This window comes from Berghia stephanieae, chromosome 7, assembly GCF_034508935.2.
Source record: "Berghia stephanieae isolate SIO BIC M18660-M18661 chromosome 7, UCSD_Bste_1.3, whole genome shotgun sequence".
Taxonomy (NCBI): domain Eukaryota; kingdom Metazoa; phylum Mollusca; class Gastropoda; order Nudibranchia; family Aeolidiidae; genus Berghia; species Berghia stephanieae.
In genome coordinates, this window is record NC_088366.1 from 25,582,769 (window position 1) to 25,606,669 (window position 23,901).

A 23,901-nucleotide genomic window follows, 5' to 3' on the forward strand; every position below is an offset into this window, starting at 1 on the left:
CCCCAAGTTTCATATAGTTCACTTTAAAATCAATCTTTAGCACCTATGTCATCCCGATTTGAGAGTGATTTGAGATGGTATGTCTTATTGATACGACATTGTGATGCCCTTGCACAGCGGCTTAAGAGCTAAAAAAAAAAAAAATAGCAACCAAAGACCCCCTAAAAACTTGAGCTTTTATAAAGTGCAATATCCACTAAACAAGCTCAAAGCGCTTTACAAAAGGTCCCTGACCAACAGCAACACATAACATACAGAATGAGACACTACACCTGTTAGACAATATTACAATTTTTTAGAGACAATGTTGTTAATGGCCAGAAACTCATTTTACACCTGAGTACAGTGAGAGAATGATTAAAGAGTCTTTTCTAAGGACTCAACTATGCGCAAGTGAGGCTCAAACCCAGGACCTGCCAATTTGAAAGCGAGTGTTATACCACAAGACCACATAGCCGCACTTTAATAAATTGAAGCTGCTTAATCAGAACAATATTATTAAGCAAATATAGATTCAATTAACATCATTGGCCAATCGCCGCAATTTTGACCCAATGTAATGGGATGATGTTTAAGAGGAATTCAAATTGCTGTGTTCATTAATATATTATGTGCTATTTGAAAAAGCTTCAAAACAGAGTTTAAGGGTTTATTTTGTTTTATTTCTTAGTTTTTTATTTTACTGATTTATTGCTTGTTTGGTATTATAGTTTTCTCAGATTATATACTTTAATGTGCATTTAAGAAAATGTAATATATTATATATATATATATATATATATATATATATATATATATATATATATATATATATATATATATATATATATAGACAGACAGACAGTGAGCCAGACAGATAAATAGATAGATAGATAGATGACGTTGCTCAATTATGACATAATATTTTAAACATATCTTTGAATCATGTGTCTGTCTTATATTATTGGTAGATGTCAAACTGCTGCACACAAAAGAGACGTGGGTGGTGGAGACAGATGATGAATCGGGAGGAACAACTCAACTGGTAATTACAGTTTTTGTTGTTTTCTTTTTCAAAATAATGTCAGTTTTTATTTTACTCGAACTCATAGTTTTGATATTTTGTCTTTAATGTATTTATATCATGATTGTAAGAAAGATAAGGGGTCACGTGGATGTAAATAATCCATACAACTACTTTCCAGAATACCTATCGAAGTCCTAGAGCTGGGTGGGGTTCTTTACCTCCCATAGAAGGCAGGGAGGCACTTAATGTGTCTTCTATCCCCTATATCTGTTTTCCAACATGCTTTCTGGCTTTGTTTTGGAATGAGATTACTTGGGTTTTGTCCTGGCCCTGACCGGATACTCTCTAGCTGGGAGAGAAACAGTCAAATGTATAGTTAGAGTTCTGGGAGATGATATTTGTTTTTATCTTGTAAATCTTCTGTCTCTTATTTTTTGTTTACATATATATGGTTTGTAAACATTTGAGTGTGTCCCTCTTAGTGGGGACATGTGCTTAAAACTAAAGAAAGTCTTAGAGTACACAATATTTTATCACGAGGAATGGGATTTTAAAAGAGGTATTTTGATTTGCGACAAAGTTTGATCTAATTACAATTATTTTGACGTTAACTCTCTACCCTGTAACATTCTATATGGTAACTATTTTAATGGTGGTAACAGTGATAATCGACATGTATTGTAGGAAATAAAAACATATCTATATGGCCTGTTAGGGTAATAGATTGAACATTGTTAGGGGCTTTGAGCATTTTAAAACCATGGGATTTGCTGCATAAGTTTGCAATTTCTTTAACTTATCAAAAACAGAATTTGAAATAAAAATCCAGTTATTGGAACAGTTTTTAGAATTGATGTAACCATATGATTATTATTTTCATTCAAAAGCATGTCTTTCTTCTGTCTCTCTCTATATATGATCATCATGAATAAGATGCACTTATTTGGTTAGAATGTCTTTGCCATCTATATCCAACATCTGCAGAATGGCAATAACTCTTTCATGTTTTACGCGGTCAAAGGCCTTTTTGTAATCAATAAAACATATATACACATCTTTTTGCATTTCAAGATAGCGATCTATTAATGTTGTTAATGTGAAAATAGCATTTCTTGTCCCACTATCTGGTACAAATCCAAATTGAAGATTACTGATTTCTGGTCTGATCTTATTCCTCATTCTCTCCATCAAGATACGAAGCAATATCTATGTAATATGACTCATTAAACTGATTGTTCTATGAAGTCCACATTTGTTGGCTCCCGGTTTCTTTGGTAACATTATGAATATTGATTTGCTCATTCACTGGGTATCTCCCCAGAATCGTAAATTAAATTTAGCATTTCAGTTAATTTATCAATTCCCCAATATCCAAGTGCTTCAATCAATTCTACATGAATATTATCAGGTCCAGGTGCTTTCCCCCTCTTCATCTTTCTGAGTGCATTCTCCACTTCAGCTTTTAAGATAGGTGGTCCTTCTATGGAGTTATGGATTTGCAGTTTGTTCCCTCTTTCATCATGGAACAGCTCCTCGATGTATTCCAACCAATGTTGTAATATAGTTGGATATAGATGGCAAAGACATTCGACTCGTTAGAAATATTTACTGGGAGCAAAAAGCGGCTGCTCGAATTGATAGTGAGGTCAGCAAGTACACACACATACAGCGAGGTGTGAGGCAAGGATATGTCCTATCTCCCGACCTTTTTAACATCTACAGCGAGTTCATTCTACATAAAATACAACTGAAGGCAGGAGTGAATATAGGGGGACATATCATCAACAATCTAAGATATGTGGATGACACTTCTCTAATCGCAGAATCAGAAAAAGAGTTACAACAACTACTCGTAATGTGGCCAAACATAGCAAAGACATGGGGTTAGAACTCAATGTGAAAAAAACAGAATATATGGTTTTGAGCAGAAATAATGTTAAACCACCCTGCAAATTATCCTATCAAAACGAAGAGATCAGGAGAGTTGAAAGTTTTACATATTTGGGATACATTATTACTTCTGATGGTAGATACACCCATGCAATTAAAAGAAGAATTGCTTTAGCAAAGAACACATATAATCAATTAAAACAAATCATGAACAACCACAACATTGAGATGGCAACAAAACTCCGGGTAATGAAATCATACGTGTGGTCTGTGCTTCTTTATGGCAGCGAATGTTGGAAGATTAACAAAGAATGTGAACGTAGAATAACTGCCGCCGAAATTTGGTTTTATAGACGCATTCTTAGAATCTCATGGAAAGATAAAATAAGAAACGAGGAGGTATTAAAAGAAATTGGAGTACGACCAACTTTGGTAAACACCATCAGAAAAAGACAGTTAAAATTTCTCGGACATATTTACAGAAAAAACGGTATTGAAAAAATTGTACTTACGGGTAAAGTTGCTGGGAAGAAAAGAAGGAGGAGACAGAGGATAGATTACATTGACAATCTAAACAGATGGATTGGTGGAGGAAGAACAGGAATCAAGCTATTGAGAAGATCTGAGGACAGATATGGTTGGAGGGACATGATCGCCGATGTCTGCAACAGGCCTGGCACTTGATGATGATGATGATGATGATTTCCTTAGAATTAAAAAAAAAATAATGCATTTGGAAACTGAGAAAAAAATGGATTTAGTTTCGTACTTATATTTTCAATTCAACTTTTCATTTCGTTTTTGTTTTTTGTTTTTTTTGTTTTGTTTTATTTTGTTTTGTAATTTAATTTTATTTCATTTTATTCTGTTTATTTTATTTATCTGGTTCTTAATTTCTATTTTTCTTTCTTTCTTTCATTCTTTATTCATTTATTTATTTTCTTTTTTTTTATACATCTGTCAGTAAAAATGTTCTTATAAAAAATGATATTGACAAAAGCATACTTGAACTTGAAAACTGTTTTATTCAGTTAGTCAGCTTTCACTCCTTAAGTAAATTATGATTTATTATCATTCCAGCCTGCCTTGTTTGAGAACATTGTCAATGAGGCAGTACAACATCTACACGAGGTTGTAGTCATGAACAAACCTACAGAACCGGAGGTAACTCGTTTGCCCTCTTGTATATATCACTAGCTATAAATTAAATTCCTTTTATTCAGCCCCAAGAGGAAATTTGCCTGTTAAGGTTAATTCCAAGTGAAGACTGGAATAACCGAGGCGTCCGCTGCACTGCAGTGCCGCAAGTATCTCAAGTGAGATAGGTTGAAGTGACTTGTTCAAGGCCACGCAGCTGAGCGGATAGTCAAATGTACCTTTTGGGTACGAAGCAAAGACCATACAGTTGATTCATGTTGTCGTGCACTGAACTTGTATTTTGTTCTGGAATCCCTATTAAATGCTGACTAGTTTTAGAGTCATTGTGCTATCTTATGTAACTATGGCTCAGTGATTGGTATCTTGTCTTGTAAAAACTTAAGCAATGCTGAGCATGATCAATGAATAGAGTGATGACCTAGATTACAAATTATGGTTCAGCTGTTGTGAGCTTGTAGAAGGCACAGGACTGCCCTTGACTCAGCTGTGAATGAGAATCTGGCAATGAATTGTCATTATAAGAGTGACAGGACAAAAAGATGCGTGACTGGCAACCTGTTATGAATAGAATGGAAATTTGTCTCCTTACTGCTTGCCCAGTGGAGGAATAAATGAACCAATTGTCCATCCACAGAATCTGCTTTATAAGTGATCATATTTATTTCATTTCTTGATTTGTTAAGCGCGAGACTCTTGTCCAAAATTGTCCCAACTGCATTGTTTATCTTCTCAATAATAACATTATATTCGGCAAAGCAGTTTCCTGTATTATAAATACAAATACTCTCTCGGTTTCTCTCTCTCTCTCTCTCTCTCTCTCTCTCTCTCTCTCTCTCTCTCTCTCTATCTATCTATCTATCTATCTTCTTCTCTCTCTCTGTTTCTCTCTCTCTCCCTCCCTCCCTCCTCTCTCTCTCTCTCTCTGTCTCTCTCTCTCTCCCTCCTCTCTCTCTCTCTCTCTCTCTCTCTCTCTCTCTCTCTGTCTCTCTCTCCCTCTCTCTCACTCTCTCTGTCTCTCTCTCCCCCCTCTCTCTCCCCCCCCCCCTCTCTCTCTCTCTCTCTCTCTCTCTCTCTCTCTCTCTCTCTCTCTCTCTCGGTGTTTGTATGTGCAAATCTGCAACCTTTTGACTATCCAATTATTTTCATTGTTACTGAATTGAGCTTTAAAGTTTACAATTACTGTAAAAATTGGATTCGTAACTCAGAAAACTGGTAGTTTAGTTTTTATACTCATCCAGATCAATTTAGACTCCAGGTTAGAGGCATATTACTATTGTTGTTGCATTTTATATAATATCCAGATCTTTAGCCAACGTCCAATTCAGAAAGAAGCCACTGCCCTGTGTAGTCAACTTCTCCAAGCCTTCTCACAGTGCATGGAACAGCTTGTATTCAGCCCACCCCTCAACCACACCGACTCCAAGTAGTAAGTTATTCTTGTGTAAAGTACATGATGTTGATTATTTGTTTGTTTGTTTTTTGGGGGTTTTTTTGGTTTTTATTTGGGGGGGGGGGGGGGGGGGGGCGTTAAACTATGGTTTGGGGGCAGCATAGTACAACAGTATGGTCTTTGCATCCTACCCAGAAGGTATGGTATTTGATCCTAGCTGCTGTGCTGTATGGACTTGAGCAAGTCATCTCACCTTAGCTCACTTTGAAGCACTGTACTGCGGCTGATGACTGAGCTTCTCTGGGAATTGACTTCAACGACCAATTTTATTTTTGTTTATTATTATTTATTTACCAAAGCAAAGATACTGCTTTAGAGCTATAAGGTTACTGGAGCCAGATTTTATCTCAGAGATTATAATGTAGAGAGGAAATTAATATTTGCTTGCTACCCTCTCAATAAGATATTAGTCTATCACAATGTTCTCATTACCCTTTTCTTTTAAATATTTAAAAAAGAAATAAGACAATCATAGTAAGTGTGATTTGTGTGATGAACGATATGATCTCAATTAGCTGTTTTGCCCCGACCCACCTCCTCCACCTCACATACATACACACACAGACACACATATAAACATACACACATTCAGAAACGTACTACAAGAGGAAGTAGCGGGCTATCTACTATATTATTATAACATTAACTCCTAGCAAAGGTCAATGACCTGCACAATTTGATTCTGGATAGCAAAAAAAAAAGTTGATTCTACCTCCGTTGGTAAAAAAATATAAGTGCACCCTTACATGGGGTGCCTAGATCCTTTATGTCACATCATCAATCATTCAAACTCTGAATACCTATCAAGTTTTGACTGCACATTGCACTGCTACAGCATATGTCTGACACGATAATCATATTGATTCCTTAATTTATTTGTTTCTTATATTTTTAAAAATTATTTGATTTATATTAACACAGTATATTGGATTGGTTTAGATGCAATTTATGAATTCATTAAAATTATATTTTATTGATCAAATGTACTGTAGAGTTATTAACACAATGACAATTATTTTTTCTCCTTTTTTTTCAGTAACCTGAAACATTCAGCGAGTTTTGATGCAGAAATAGAGCAGCAAGAAGACTCCATACCATCAATGGTTAGGGTTTTGTTTTTGTTTTGTTTTTTAATGTGTATAAGTACTGATAATTAGTGATAGAAAAAAACATTGTCATCAGTTTATTAAACCTGTAAAATAATGTTTGATGTCACTTATCTCTGTGTTACCAATTGAGTGATACAGATATGTAGTTAAGCTTCGCTTATGTCATTGGGAATAAAAAAAACACTACCGTCCATTACTTAACAGGACACTAGGATAACTTTCAATACGAACTTGTGATTCGTCATTTTGGCTTGATATGTTTCCTAGGGAGCTACTGTTGTCCCAAAGGTTTTACAACAGAATGTTTATCATAATATAGATACTTTTATATACTGTTGCTTTAATTTTCCAGGACAAGCGTCTGATCATCATGCTGAGTAATTGCAGTCACACTTGGGAGGTTGTGGTTCCCCGAATCATAGACAATCTCACAAGGCATGGATATGTGGAGATGGAAAAAGCTCTAAAGGTGTGTTAAAGTGTCGATGACCTCACATTTTGCTTTCGTAATTAGTTATAGTAGTAGTTTTAATTGCTCTAAGATATATTTCATTGCATGTAATTTGATGTGCTAAAGTAGTTAGAACTAGATTTCTTAAGATATTTTAAAAAGTAAATACAAGTAAATCAAAAAGTAATAATTGTATTAAAGACATATCCTTAATATTTTTAAGTGGCCATAATATGCCTGTTGATCACGCTATGGAGAGGGATTGAGTCTGGATAGGAACTCTGCCATACGAAAAACAAATGTTTTTTCAAAAATAGAAGTAAAATTGTATTATTTAAAGGTGCAAAGAAGTAGATTGACAGATTTGTGTATATACAGTCCCCAAAGCTCAATTGGTGAAGCACTTACTTCACATGCAGAGAGGCCGAGATTGATCCTGCATTCAGCTGAGAATTTTGTTTTCTGACTCCCTGCCCACCTTGTAATGATTGAGTAGCTGGTTCTGTTAGATCTAATGGAAAGTACTTTGTAATTGCTATTGGCCTTCACTCTACAGAAACTGGAATAAACTAAGGCTCTATGGGCCTAATGGCTCTGAAAGAAGTAGGTACTTAGAATTATGTCTTGCAAGGTGAAAGTAGGAACAGTTTCTGTCAAAGGTATGGCCAAGTTATTTCTGACCCCATCGGTAATAATAATAATAATAATAATAAATGGCATTTATATAGCGCTTTACCCCGTTGTCACAGGCTCTAAGCGCTTTACAGTGATATAAAACAAAACATATTACAGTGAGACAAGTGTGAAGGAAACGTGATACGAATTCAATTTAACAACAACAAAATATGAAAATAATATTGCAACATTATGACATAAAAAGATAAAACTTTAAGCGAGATTTGAACGTTGTCAACGAATCCGAGCATCTCACGTGTGATGGGAGAGAGTTCCAAAAATGGGGGGCTGAAAATTGAAAAGATTGTTCACCTATTTTACGCAATGGCTTAGGTTTGACAAGGATTGATTGGTCATTGCTTGACCTCAAGTTTCTATTGGGGATATATATGTTTAGAAGGTCTTTAATATAGGAGGGACTGTTCGTGCTCAGGGATTTGTAGACAACAGTACAAATCTTATAGACAACTCTTTTTTCCACAGGAAGCCAATGTAACTCACGGAGAAGAAGAGTTGCTGACGGGTATTTTTTGTTATTGCGTACAATGAACCTGGCTGCGTTATTTTGAGCAACCTGAAGTTTGCTAATTTTGTCTTTAGCTAAATTCGCCCAAAGGGAGTTACAATAGTCCAATTTAGATAAAACAAGGGAATTAATTAAAAGTTCTGCTATATGCTTCGGTATTAAATTACAAATTTTGCTTATTTTTTTCATTTCTATGTACATAGATTGTATGGTGTTATTCACGTGGCTTGTCATGGAAAGATCTTTATCAATGATGACGCCAAGGTTTTTTGCTTTATTTGAAAATTCTATTGTGCTATTTCCGAGAGTAATAGGTGATTTATTTGCCTGTTTAAGGAATTGGAGAGTTTGGTCTGTTTTTGCAGAGAGTATTTTTACAATAGACAAGCATCTTATACAGATCAATTTTATGGCTCATATTGACTATTTGCGCAATGTCAAAGCGCTAGGTAAAGGTTTAAGTTAATGTTTCATTGAGCATTAATCTTTTTTCATAAGGGGTCATTTTATCTTTAAAATCTGTTGTGAGATAATGGGTCTCAAATATAATGTATGAATCGTCTTAGAACTATTCGGCCATGTGGGCTAGTAGTATGACACTCACTTTCGGGTCGGAAGGTCCTGGGTTTGAGCCTTGCTCAGCACATAGTTGAGTCCTTGGAAAAGGCTCTTATTCACATTCTCTCACTGTACTCAGGTGTAAAATGAGTATCTGGTCGTTCACAGCATTATCTCTGTCCGAAAATATTGTAATATCGCCTAACAGGCATCATGTCTCGTCCTGCATGTTAATTGTTGCTGTTGGGCCCCCTGTAAAGCGCTTTGAGCACATTTAGTGGATATTGCGCTATATATTTAAAAAAATAAAAAAGCTCAATTATTCTTTATCAATTAATATGGTAATGCTCTTGTTTATTTTTCTCACAAAACTCAAACCTGGCACAGGCATCACAAGACACCTACTCGGCCCTTGACAACCAATTGTTCAACTCTTACATAGAGCAGAAGTCCGACCCAATCCAAGGAGCCATGGAACCTAACATGTATCGTGGAGGGTTCAACTGGAAGACATGGAAGGACCCATCAGGGGTTAGGAATTATCTGAAGGAAATCATATTGAGCCTCATAGAGGTCCATGCTGAGGTAATATTCCAAAGAATAAGAGCAGACATCTTTCATTTTTTTAAATTTTTTTTTTGCCTTCTCTCTTTTAACCCATTCTTTGTTTCATACTATTAATTAAGGGACATCCATTTTATAACAAGGAAAATGTTCTCATAATTTGTAAATAATAGATTTTAAAAAAATTTCTTTTAATGTTATAAGACGGAATTAATAGCATCCTGATTATCTCTCAATAAATGATAAAGATCTGAAGATCTGTCCCATTCTCAGTCATTCAAACTCTAATGATAATCTATTACCTATCATGTTTTGACACACCACATTGCACCACTAGAGCTTTCGTTTGACATGATATAATCATGTTATATATTTGTTTACTTACTTTTTAGTCTCTTGTTTAATGGTGATAATTGTCATGTTTTCAATTTTCTTAGAGATGTTTCAAAATGAAAAAAAAAAATGTTTTCTTTCTATTTTAAAAAAAAATTTTGCTTGTTTTTTGAGTTGATTTTTAAGATGTATGATGTTAATGAAAAATAGAGCAGTTCAAATTTATTAGGCATAGAATGCTTTAATGATTCTAAATATAATAATCAACACTGCGCTGGAAAGTTAAAGGTGATTTGTTTTAACTGTTTTATATTTTTAATCTACTTTAAAAGCGTCATGGGGGTCCAGATAGCTTATTTCGTATAGCACTTGCAGATTTTGTTTTATTTCTGAATCCCCTGTCCACTACCAGTATTTGGGATGCTGGGTCTGTCCTAATAGCTCTGGAGGAATACTTACTTTAAAATATTGCTTTTTTTTCATATTCAAAGTTTCCACGAACAGTCTTTAATGCTTTGATTTTTATCAAACTTCAGGTATACAGCATCTCCAGTAAGTTTGTACCACGCATTATGACCAAAATCACAGAGGCTGTTTGTGAAGAGCTTTGTCGACTCATTCAATGTGTTCATGATTTTAATGCTGCTGGAGCAATACAGGTACACAGCAAAACAGTTAATTTATTATTTTTATCTGATTTATATTTCACTTAAGAAAATCAGTTCTAATATTTAATAATTAAGTTTGTTCCATTCTCAAGAATTTGGTTTTGAGCAATTGATTCTTTTTGTCAGCCTGTAACACATTTCCTTATTCATAATGTGAAACACAAGGTGGGAAATATAGGGGTAAGCAGTGACTGATTTGAGAATACGACCAGTATGAACGTTGATGTTGTTTTGTTTACACAACCTACCATTCTTACTGTATGAAGAATATATTTTTCATAATAGATGATTGCATGATGGCTTTATTAAAATTTCCCCCCTCTCACGGAAATAGAAATTGAATTGTATAAAAAATATGAATTTGGTCAGTACAATCAAATTGTTAATTCTCAATATTTACACTGTTCCATTCCTTATATCATTGATAAGTCTCCTTACTAAATGGCGATATATAAACTTTATACAATAGACCCTACCTGTAAATGGAGGTGATTGCTATCCAATAAAGTACAAAAAATGGACAGCAGCAGATGCTCAAGTTATCAGCTTATCCCCTGATCACCCTACCATGCTAAAAGAAAATATCTGGGATCCTAAGCTGTGACAGAGGATATGAGATCATTAGCTTTAGCGAAAAAAACCGACTGTGCCTTAACATCTTATTGACAGCTTACCATTGGCTTTTACTTGAATGCCTTTTTTTTCTTATTTCAGGCAAGACTTGAATTGGAAGCCCTTCAAACAACTGTGAATGTGTATGCCCCAGATCATTTACGGTAAGGGAAACCCTCGCTTTTTAAAATAAAATATTACCACCACTTCCACATTCACTGTTACCAGTACCATCTTATTATTATTATCATCATCATCATCATCATTGTATTTCTTTCTTCTTCATCCTCAGTTCCTGCTTTAAAGAGGCTTTTGACTGTGTTCCAGAACTGTCTAGCGAAGGCAAAAAGTGAGTTTGTTTTTTTAATTACTTTTTCATTGCCACATTATTATCTCATAAAGAACTGAACATGTGCTTATGAAAGGTGCCAGGCAAAGCAAGAAAGTAAAATATAAGGAAAAAAAATGGTGTAATGGTAGCACATCTGACCGGTAATCAGAAGGTCTGAGATTCGATCCCCAGTCGAGATTGTCTGATTTTTTTTGAATGTTTTTTTTCTTGTATTTTTCTTTCTTGCTTTGTCTGGCACCTTTCATACACATATGTGTTCAGTTCTTCATCTTACGCCGGTGCCTGCTCCTTAATTTATTAATTTGATATTATCTTATAGTTAATCAAAGAGATTAATTTTTAATTTTTGATTAAAGTTAACATTTATATACATCCAAGATATAAAACAGTGATCAATTTTGACATACAGATGTGAAATATGTTTATTGTCATTATTGCATTACTCATAAAATTACTCAAGTACTCAGAATTTAAATGAGTTGTATTTGCCATGCTTACGAACTTAGTCCCATTGTGAAGGAAACATTTGTGATGTAGGATAAAATCTTTCACTCTGCCATATCCATTCCTTGGTATTGTCAATTCACATCATCTCTGGTCATCCCTGTGCTTTGTCGTATGGTCTTACTCAGTCCAAGATTTCCCTTCCTTTGACACCTAGTGAGAGCCAGAGATTCTAGTGGGATAGTTAATTTCTTTATTGCATCTTTCATGTTATCATTTGTCTTGGGCTTAGTGTTAGGGACTTAGCTTATCTGTCATACTACAATGGAAGAGTCTCAATCTAAAGTAGTGTCTAAGATCAATGGTTTATATAAATATTGTAGAGCAAACATTTTATGGAATGGAACCTACAATTGATTGTTTCATATGTGAGTGATATTTTTACATAATGTCGCTTCACCCTCAGCACTGACATTGTGGCAGTATCAGATTCAATTAGGTCAGAACAAATTCGACCTTTGTCCTACTTAAAAATGTTGCAGATCTCAGATGTTATCTTACTTAATCCTCATCAGGCCTTGAGGCACATAGGGCATCCACCAGACATCTCCAATTTTTGTGGTCGGCTGCTTTTGCAGTCGCTGTGTTCCAGGACAGACCTGCTTCCTTTATTTCTTTTTCCATGGTCCTTTGCCAGGTTTAGACCTGTAAATGAGCTCTATAAAAATTGACTGAAACTCTTCGTAATTCGTAGTGGAAAAATCCAAAGAATAGAAATCTAAATGAATAGTAATAGTAAACAGCAAGCTCGTTTTGAGCAAAAAATGGCAGAAAACTAATTTGCAAGGGAATTAATTAGGTTACTTACCATTGTTCCTTATAATTAGGTACCCAATCAGTGAAGAAACTAGAAACGGTCAACCAATTTGTTTACAATATGAGGCAATCGAGATGTGCTTGTAGCAATCATTTAACTTTCGATTTGAAGGTGTCTACATAATGCACTTCCCGTGTTCGAATTTTTCTTTTTCATACTTTTACTGTCCTCCAGGTAAATGTGGTCAATTTTGTCTTAGATGAAACAGTGAAATTTATCGCTCAGCGGCTCAGTTTAAATTGGCTACCATTGGGATCAGGACAGGTTTGGAAAGTGAAAAAATAATTTCACGAAGGCTGTGTGAAAATACACTGGGGTGTGTTCAGACACGGCAATTCTAAAAAGCGTCGCTTAGTCTTGGCAATATATCCATCGTTAATATAAACGGCCCATGAGCTATGCGTAGCACTGTGGAACATTTCTAATTAAGGTTACGGTCATTCGACTGCGATTCACAAATTCTTTCTTTCCTTTAAAAAAATATTTGAATTTGACGAATTGACTAATTTCAGTTAATTGACTTGAGAATTTACAGGTCTACTGAGGCTTCTTTGGGTCTCCCCCGCTTTCTCTTTCCATCTGCTGTCCAGTGCAGAGCTGTCTTGGGAAGTGACCCTTTTTCCATTCTGGCCACGTGACCCAGCCATCTTCTTCTTTATATTTGGCTTTCAATGCTAGTGCAGTCGGCTTTCTTTAATAGATCCACATTTTTTTGTAGGCCAAAATATGTCTTTTTAGACACTTGTTTTGAGATCCGATATGTTATGCAAGGATTAATTACTTCAGGTAATTTATGTATCTTAACATGCCATAAATTAACCAAAGAAGTTTTTAAAAAAAGATTAATTTTTTTGGTGTTTTTTTATATAGTTTTATTATTTTTTTTTTCAGAGTTGTGTCTAAACTGTTAGAGAACTTCAAGTCGAGGATGAAAGTACAACTTATGTGTTTTAACTTGGAAGAAAACACCAAAATTAATCAGTCTGTAATGGATGACTCCATTTGTTAGATGCTACGAAATTGTCAATTTCGTTAAAGAGTTGTTATACCAAAATCATACTGGCTGTACTATGGATTCCCATGATTTTCATATGATTGTTCAAAGGAATTGGACAAAATGAATTCCAGAGCTCTTGTATTTCTGGCTTTCAAAGGACCTGTCATGAAATGAGCAATCGCTGTTTAAATTTTATTTTTAATTTGAGTTTTATTTTATTTTTAATTAATTTTTTTTTTTTTTGGAGGGGGGGGGGGGGGGGGGGGAGGGAGGACTATAGAGATGATAGCAACTTTAGAGTTCTACCAAGTGTAATCTCATTGACAGTATGATGTGAAAAAGTATGTTTGTGTGTGTGTGTGGGGGGGGGGGGGTAAGAAAGAAAAAGAAAACAAGTAATGGTTTAATGTAAGAATGCTTTAAAAAAACAAAAAAAAACGAAATAAACAGCATAAATTGTAGAACCTGGAAAACATACTGCATCTGACAAGCCCTGCTAACATGACTACAATTAGGATGTTTATTAAAGAAAAGAACAATCAATTATATCAGTTTGAGACAGAAAAAACAAAAAGAAAAGAAAAACACAGGGGAAATAACATGGAGCCTTAGGAGCATGATGAATTAGACTCCTATTCATGATGTTTCAGCATTTTTGTTTCAAGTGTTTAAGAAAAAAAGTAAATTTGTACATATAAGTATACCATGTTTAATTTAGAACACATCCTGAGGCTCTGAAAAAAGCATAAAGTGATACAACTCTTAAACAGCAAACTATCAGTCGTTAAGGAGGGAAAACGTATTTTAGCAAATGAATGTTTAAGTATTCATGTGAATTTTTGACAGAAGTATTACTTACACAGGTATACACTGAGCAGAGATATAAATACGTGAAAATATAGGATTTCTAAGAGATGAATGATTAATAGTAAACTATTTATGATAGTGAAACAAACTCAGTAGATTTAAGCTTAGTTGTAAATGATTGTATTATATTTATATATATATTTCTTATGTTTTGCTTTCATATACAATGCTGACCCCATCTGTGATGTAGAATATCAAGGAGCTCTCCAAGATGTAATCATCCACTTCATATACAATTTTTTATATTTACATTAATACCAATTCGAGTAATGTTTAGCGAGGTTAGTGAAAGAATAGTTGACAATGAATTCAAAACCCTGAGCCCTGGCATTGTGTCTTTGGGGAAGGACTTGACACACTTTACAAGCTCGACTTGTGTTCAGATGACTACTTAGCTTTAGGGGGTATTTTATAGAAGGAACCAAGTTGGCATCACTCAGCTCTTTATTATTTTTTTTCTAGACCGCATGTTAGTGATTAGTTCTCACTAAAAATGTATCTATAAAAAGTTAAAGGTTTCACACAGTTTTATATGTTTGTGTGTTTAATTTGACCAGTGGATGTGAGTATATGACCTAAACGCATAGCATCAATAAAAGTGATAGCGCAAAAAAAGGGTGCCTAGAGGGTGACTTATGCTGCATGAAATCAAAATGGCTCCATATAGCCTACTGCGGAAATAAAATGAATTACTATGAAGCTTATTGAATACAAAACAAATGTTCATGTTTATTTAACAGTAATGCACTTTTCTAAAACACCTGAAAATCTACTCAAGATGTCTTTAATTTTTATTCCTGTGAAGAAGGTCTTTGTAGTTTTGCCCAGGCTTTAGCTGGGTTTCCCAATAGGCCCGTTGAAAAGTGCTCTACTCACAAGCAAGAGGGACTGGTATGAGTCCCAGATTCAGTTTAGGATTTTTCTCTGACCACTTTCATCATCCCAACATTAATTTGATACAGTACTCACTGTATTCTAGCATTGCCAAATTCCAGCACGCTCTGCAATGCGACATGCTTGAGCTGGGTGACCGAATGCATGGATTACCTTCCAGGGGCATCGGATTTTGGCACGCTTGGATTCTAGCTTTCTTTCTGGCTTCTCCCAAGAGCATGCTAGAATCCAGCGTGTACTGTGCCCAAGTCTGTTAGATTCAATGGAAAGTACTTTGCCACAGACTAGCATGTTTTCAAAAGGGTGGCAAAAAAATGTAGCTTTGTCTATTTGAGACCAGGATGGTTCTTCTGATACTTAAGGTCCACACTGAATCCTTTGCAGTGTTGGAAAAAAGATTGTTTTATTGTCAGTGTGAGACTATCCATTTAGTGAGAGTGTGTATGTATGTGTGTGTGTGTGTGTGTGTGTGCATATATCAAATTTTTAGTTTGATGATATTGATTACCATTCCTATCTGTGTAAACATGTAATTTACATCATGATTAAAATGATAAATGGAAAAGAATAAATGTTGCTTCTTGTTTCTTTATTATTCAATTTTTAAAAAAGAATTAAACGAAACAAGAAACATAAAATTTATTGATATTGTGACGCACCATATCTCAATTTGGTATTATGTCAGATTCAGATTCAGCTCACTGATCCTTGAGGAGACGTTCAATTTACGGGTATGCCAGTCACTGCATGGGTGAAATGCAGTGGCCACAGTTTTGTAAGTATTGATCTTCAGATGCCACTTGTCAAAGTAGTATTTGAGTCTGGTGACGTCCTCACTGAGTACGCTCTCAAGACAAGTCCTCATTTTAATTTGAGTAACAAGCGCCCGGTCATCCGCGTATCCCAGCCTCATGGAGGAAGTGTTCAGCATGTCGCTATGTAGACTTTAAGCAACATTGGCGCCAGAACAGATCCCTGAGGGACCCCATTACTCAGTTTCAGACTTTGCTCATGGTGTCTCCCGGCGCAACTTGGAATTGTCTTTCTCCTAAGATTGAAGAGATCAACTTCAAGGTTTTTTTTTGCACCTTATGATTTTTGCTAGTTTGAGCATTAACCCTTCACACCAGACTGTAGTCTGAAGGTGAGTGTTATACCACAAAGTCACAAAGCGTAAGGCTGAGTATAGACCACTTAGAACGTAATCCTCAGCCATAAATAAAGAAACTCTAAAATAAAACTTAACAAATTTTTCAAGAATTTAACAATTTTCAATAACAATTTTATTGGAAAAAAAAATATCACAAAGAAACATAAAAACTCATTAATACTAGGAATTATGATATTCAGTCAACTACAATATTAACAAGGACATTATTCCAATGCTGGTCCGCGAATCAAAAATATGTGACCAATCGTCTTAGAATAGTAATATGTCAGAATGAATCCCATTTTTATTGAGCTTAACCTATGACATCTGAATTAAACAAATGTCTCAGTTGAAGAGAGTGAGTTGGATTTTTTTTTTTTTTTTTTTTGTGTGTGTGTTTTACGGTGCTTGTCACACCTTTAGGTAATTTCAGCACCGGCAAAATGGAAGAAAATGGGATAGTCAAATATCCTGGATTTACAATTGAAAGCACACGAAAAAATGAGAGAAAGGGGAATGGCTCAAACAGGGAACAGATGTAGATTCCAAGAGAACACAATCAGTGTGCTTAGTTTCTCTAGACACAAACAAAGCATCCCACCAAGAGGAACACACTCAAATATTTACAAACCATTATATACTCAAAACAAAAAATGTAAAAGTCCATAACAGAGAGATGATTTACAAGAGAAAAAAAAATTCCAAAAAATATAACTATACATGTGACAGTTTCCCTCCGAGCCAAGGACTTTGGCCAGGGCAAGGAAAAAAATAAGAACTCCCAAGACATTAAGCAAACTAGAATACAGATAAAAGGGGATAGAAGACACAGTAAGTGATCTCCTGTCCATTATGGGAGGTGAAAAAAATCAACCCACCTTTGAGTTTTATTTCTTAAATTTCAAAACACTTAACTTTCCTAATTCAGTTTACTTTGACATAACGTTCTGCCATAATACTAATTTGAGACAATGGGTCACATATCACATATTATAATAATACCATGGTGTGGAGAGGGGAAGAGATGGGTATGGTTTTGTTTATAAATTTTTCTTCATTAAAATATTCACAATTATTGGCAACACTAACACCAAAGAGTCAAATCAAATGTAATACAAAAAGGTATAAGTAAGAAAAATTTTAATGTTTCCCACGATAAAGTCATATGTCTCTCTCAAATTAATATACAGATAAATATTGATAGCAGTATCTTGATCAAAGCTAAAGTTTAAGGAAAGAAACTGACGGCTAAGGGAAAGACATTGACGTCATTTTCTAGCTTGATCAAAGCTGTAGGAAAGAAATTTCATCCTGAAGGAGAGAAATCAACATTAGTTACCAAGACATTGATGTAAGCTAAAGATAAATTAACATTTCAAAGCACAGTGAAAGTTAAATCAAATTCATTAGTCTTCCGTTGAGCATCTAGTTGAACGTTGCGTTGTGACGAAGCTTCCAGGCGGTTTCGCCACAAATGAGGCGAGGAATTTGCGGCCCGGATAGACCATTATAACATAGTGCAACGCCATTGGAAACTGCTGCCATCTTTAAGGCATTAAGTAAAAACAGATTACATTTTTTACTGGATTTGTGGCAACTTCTTTGTTATCCTATGCGTAATTATGGGCTAAGGTAGTGAGAGCTTGAACATCAAAGATTTGAAAATCCCTTTTTATCTCTTTAAGATTTGGTCATATAAACATATAAGTGAAAATAAATGTTTAAGATTTAGCAATAGATAACAAATTCTCTATTCCTATTTGTAATTCTCCATAGAAAAGTATTGAAAATATTCTTGCTGTATTATTCCAATCCCTTTTGATATCAAGAAGTTTGGTATGGATATTGTATGTCATCATCTTAGAGAAGAATAGACAAAAAAATTCAATACAAAAATATAATCAATAATTAAAAAATCAAAAACGTGTAACTAGCTTGCATAATTCTTTTTATCAAAATATGGATTATCAAAATATAACTACAACAGACACTTCAAGAATGAAATTCATTTACCAGTACTATTTAGCAATCAAATGAAATAGTGATTGAAAATCATATTTTTATTTTAAAATAATTTACTATTTTATATATATATATATATATATATATATATATATATATATATATATATATATATATTATATATATATATAGACCTATCCTTCTCATTTCGATTTTTTAAAAAATAAATAAGTAAAAACTGAAAAAAGGTAAGTTAGGATTTGGCCAGAGATTTTGCAAGGAATAGTTTCAGGAAACCAAAATAAAACATGAAGGAAACTTCCCTTAGATATTTAAATGATAAACTATCGCGGAAAAAAAGATAATATACAACAAACGGCAAAGAAGGATAAACGTAAGTGCAATAAAAGATATAACGTAGAATAAGGCTTGGAATGACAAATCACCATAAATATAATTATCTACATGGATCAAATTTACAACTTGTATTATACCAAATAATCATTATAACACAGTGTGTAGTATAGGCTTATGTTTGCATAAGAGTTGGAAATTACACTCCAAACAAACACACAATCAACACAATACAGAGGACAGAAGCACGCGTAATTGCGACCCACCCTCTCAATCTGGTATTAAATTGGAGTGAATCAGAAGCTGAAAAGTGAATTTGAAGTTTAAATGATCACAAATATGAAACCCAAGTTTGTTCCCATCTGTGACTCTTGTTGCCTCAAAATGGAATACTAAGATCTTTAGTCAGTCCTCATCCACTATTCCATCCTCTTCTGACATTGGCCAGTCTTTCCATCTCCTGCCAGCACATCCCATATCTATCCAGACGGTCTCTCCTCCAGGGTGACCTTGGTCTTCCTTTTTTTTTCCTTCGCAGGGCCGTCCTTGTGATATTGTTATTTGGTTTTCTGAATGTGTGTGAATACTAAGAAACTGAAAATTAAATTTATATCCAAAAATATCAGACTTGGGGTGAGTTTATATGTTTTAATAAATAAGATTAAATACAACATTTTAGAGCGTTAAACACCAACATTTCATGTTTTTCATCAGTTTGACTTTTCTTTGACTTTTTAGCAGCTGGATGATCCACACAAAATACTGTTTTGAGATAATGGGTCACATTTTGAGATATTAAATTTATTTTTAATTTAGCATAAAATTTAATGCAACTTTAATATTCATAACAATTTTTTCAATAGTACAGCTATGCGGTCTAGTGGTATGACACTCGTTTTCGGATCGGAAGGTCCTGGGTTTGAGCCTCGCTCAGCTCTTAGTTGAGTCCTTGGAAAAGGCTCTTAACTCACATTCTCTCACCATACTCAGGTGTAAAATGAGTACCTAGACGTTAACAGCGTTGTTTCTGAAATAATTGTAATATCACCTAACAGGCGTCATGCATGTCCCGTATTAATTTGTTAAATGTTGCTGTTGGTCAGGCACCCCTTGTAAAGTGCTTTGAGCACGTTTAGTGGATACATGTATTGCACTTTACGAAAAAAAAAAAAAAGCTCAAAGCCCAAGCTCAATTTCCAGCAACAGAATCATTCCAACACAATTCAGTTTTAATGTGGTGGGTTACTTTTATTCTACATGAAATGGGTTTTCCGAAAAGTAAGCCGGTTTAATGTTATAGAAATTTAACAGTGTTTGAAACACTTGAAGGCCATACAAATGCATTTTAAAAAAGGAGATGTGGACAATACACCGATGACCATTAGATTTACATTTCAGTGTCTACAACACGATAAGTCACAGACTATAAAGAAATAGTAAGACAAATAGAAATAACTCAGTATAAGATCTTAGAGAAGCAATTTATGCTCGTGCCTAAGGCACCCTAAAGTCATCCAAAGTCTGGCACTCACTTAAAGATATGATTTACGAAGAAAATGATTTTATCTCTTTGAAAAACAATGTGTGCTTACACACATGACTGCCTCCCAGCAACAAACCCCAGCCATGGTCTTGGTAAAACCAAGTTATCTAATTCCAAGACAAAGACAGGCCATGCAAAAAAGGCAGATACAGAGAGGAATAGAAGTGATCCTACCAATAAAAATGAGAACTAATCTTGACGATCCATGCTTTTCTGAATGCAAACAGTACAAACTGTAAATTTGGTCTGGTCTATAGAGAAAATGGAATATCACTGAAATATATTCTATTTAAAACCAATATGTCATAATGTAATTTTTAAAAATAATACAAATGTATATACATAGAGAACATCATATGAATATCACAGGAAAATAATGTCAATCACAAAAATTATAAATGTTTACATTTGGTAAAACATCTGAGCAAAAAAAAAAAAAAAAAAAAGATAACCCTTGTTTTCTACACACTCCAACCAAAAACAAATGTCTGGGGAAAAATCCTAGGGCAATATAATTAAAACAGATAAACTGTTAAGTCAGGGTTATTCATGAAGCTGTTAGGAGTACACATTGGAAATCCTGCCTATTTATTCCCTGGATTTTGTTAAGATGTGTCCTGTTAATCTTCCTGAATTATTAAACAAGAGAAATCTTATAGAGCTAAATGACCCATGGAGCCAGAATTTATTCTGGTTTCCATAGCACTAAATGGAGAGTAGAATTGAATACAATTTTGACAGATACATGGAATTATTACCGGAGAGCCAAAAGACAGTTTATTAACCCCAAGGACAATAGCAGTTAACAATTGTATTCTAAAATCTATGAAAATTTAATAATACGAAAACGGTAAAATTGATTAGATCATAACAACCTGAATTATTTTTTTTTGCGCACCATATGATCAATGGGGCAGATATCACTATTACTTTAACCCCTATTTAAATATGAACAAAGGAGAAAGGGGGTTGTTATAATCATTATTTTTACATTTTGAAAAACTTTTGGAAATCTAACATCATTACAACTGTCACAAAAATCTGTGTGTTCACTGCAAATGTTAAAGCAGTTTTGATGTACAGCTCGGAAACATGGAGGTTGACCAAAAGTTAAAAACCAAAATCCAAACCTTTGTCACCTCATTTCTGCGAAAGATTTTAAATGTACAATGGCCAGAAAAAATTAGCAACATCGAGCTGTGGCAGAAAGAACAACCAATTGAAAAAGAAATGTTGAAGAGAAAATGGAGATGGATTGGCCATATTCTTAGAAAACAGACAACAAGCATCACCTTTGACGTGGAATCCACAGTGCAAACGAAAGAAGGGCCGACCAAAAAGAACACCTGGAGAAGAGATGTAGAAGCAGACACCCATCATTTTTGGACAGATGGAGAGGTTTGGAAGTGATGGCACAGGATAAAAAAAAACAGGGGGAGGACCTTCGTTGATGGCCTATGCCCCTGTAGGGGCAAAAGGCCAAAGTAAGTAAGTATAATCATTACTTGCTACTTGCTGAACATAGCCGGCTACCCAATCATTGATTGGGCAGTAAAACCAAAAGAAAAAAGTACAAAATACTCCATCCAGCAAACCTGGATCGATACCAGTCCCTTTGCTTGTGAGTTGAGTTTTCTGGCAATGAGCAACGGGATACTCAATCATATTGTTTAACTAAATATAATTCATTTTAATCAGATAAACTCAAGTTTAACATGAAACAACATAACAATAAGAAGCTTGGTGTTAATTTTTTTTCAAATGACAATATTCTGGACTAGAATAAAAATGTGCGGGAGGATAAAACATTTTTTACAGTTGAAGCAATCGCATAGGCATTTTGTGCCAACTAAGTAGCACATGTTCATCAAATCAAAATAAACAATTCATGGACAGCTTTAAAGAAGTTAACTTTCACACAGACTTGTTTTAAACAATGATAATATTGGAACAGAAAATGAAAAGGAAAAAAAGGAAAACACTATCAATGACATTATAGTACAAAGCAAGGGCAAGCTTTGTTCGTTTTTTTTTTTCAAATCTTATTCTCACTAAGCTACGATGTAATGCAGATGTTGTTGCTTGACGTTCGACATCAAAAGGAATAAAAAAAAGCAAACAATGTTGAGTTTAAGTGTTTAATTAACAAAGATAACCGATGTGGAAGTTTGAGTCGCCCTTTTTCAATAGTTTGGACATTTGATATCTTTGACATGACGAGCCTGAGAGGGTAAAAATGTCAGAAAGGACTAAACTTTTTTTGATATTTTTATTTGTCTTATCAATTTAAATCATCTCACCAACATCAACACATTTTATCTCAAATTCAATCATCACACAAAATTAGCAAGATAATACAATGTTTACCAAAAAAAAAAAGATGCCAATCGCCTAAATACACATTTCGTGTGAATGCCTCGGATGATTTTATCCCTTGAATCTGCATGCCCATATTTTTAATGCTAATTTCATGATGAGTACATCATCAAAAAATGTTTATTGTAATACATTTTCTTAAGTTTTTCATGTTGCCTACAGCTTGTCAAATTAAGCATCTCAAACATGTTTTGAGGTGAAGAATCACCACAATGATAAATACAATATACTAAAAAGATAATAAATAAATAAATAAATAAATCTATAAAAAAAATAATTAATTAATAAATAAATCAATCAATCGAAAAATCAACATATAGATAAATAAGAAAAAAAATGATAGAACTTATTAAATATAAAAATCTGCTTTGATTATCAACTAAACAATTGGAATGTTTTACTTGATTGTAATCATTAATAAAACTAGCGTAGATATTCAGCATGACTATACTTCATATATAAATCTTGGCAGTTGACTATATGTTAATAAAACAACAACAACAACAGAAAAAAAACAATACATGCACTTTCATAGACACGAACAACCCAATGCATTTAACACTATTTGACTGAGCTTGATTAAAAAATCAGATTATTATTACAATATTTTTTAAAGCAAAATAAAAATGTTTTTTAAAAACCCAAATAACCAAAGGAAGAAAAAAAAGCCGACAAAAACACAAACCAAAAGCAAATGCGAAAAGTCATGGGTAAATTGTTGGATAGAATTATACAATATCGTAGATTTGTTTTCAATGTTTTAAAAGATTTTATGGCGCTTGCAACACATTAAGGTCATATCAGCGCCAATTAAAAAGAAGAAATTGGGACAGTTAAAAGATTATAGAATTTCAATTAAAGTACCCAAGAAAAGGTTAGACAAAGGGGAATTGGTTCAAATAAGGAACAGATGTAGATTCCAATTGCAACTATCAGTGTATTTAATTTGAGATCACATAAATGTCTCACCCTGACACATGCACAGGTCATCACTAAAAGGAACACACTCAAATTTTACAAATCATATATCAAATATATAAAATAAAAATAATACAATGCATAACAGAGAGATGACTTACAAGAAA

General features: G+C 34.1%; 2 protein-coding genes across 4 annotated transcripts in view; both read left to right on the forward strand.

Moving 5' to 3' along the window:
- The window catches only part of LOC144976941 (exocyst complex component 2-like), a 43,862-nt gene extending 27,859 nt beyond the window's left edge, over positions 1-16,003 (forward strand). For all 3 annotated transcript variants that reach the window (XM_078921567.1, XM_078921569.1, XM_078921568.1), the window contains 10 exons: positions 951-1,024; positions 3,977-4,060; positions 5,356-5,480; positions 6,541-6,607; positions 6,966-7,082; positions 9,211-9,408; positions 10,257-10,379; positions 11,103-11,164; positions 11,293-11,349; positions 13,565-16,003. In XM_078921567.1, coding sequence (XP_078777693.1) covers positions 951-1,024; positions 3,977-4,060; positions 5,356-5,480; positions 6,541-6,607; positions 6,966-7,082; positions 9,211-9,408; positions 10,257-10,379; positions 11,103-11,164; positions 11,293-11,349; positions 13,565-13,682 — 1,025 coding nt within the window. In that variant the 3' untranslated portion in view covers positions 13,683-16,003. The remainder of the gene's footprint in view (positions 1-950; positions 1,025-3,976; positions 4,061-5,355; positions 5,481-6,540; positions 6,608-6,965; positions 7,083-9,210; positions 9,409-10,256; positions 10,380-11,102; positions 11,165-11,292; positions 11,350-13,564) is intronic.
- Positions 16,004-21,532: 5,529 nt separating this feature from the next.
- On the forward strand, positions 21,533-21,850 carry LOC144976501 (uncharacterized). The gene has a single exon (XM_078920790.1). The coding sequence runs from the start codon at positions 21,533-21,535 to the stop codon at positions 21,848-21,850; it is 318 nt and encodes a 105-aa protein (XP_078776916.1).
- Positions 21,851-23,901: the final 2,051 nt, after the last annotated feature.

Bases quoted from the DNA above. Each gene is read 5' to 3' on its own strand.
- LOC144976501 (XM_078920790.1), top strand. From the start codon at position 21,533: ATGGAGGTTGACCAAAAGTTAAAAACCAAAATCCAAACCTTTGTCACC.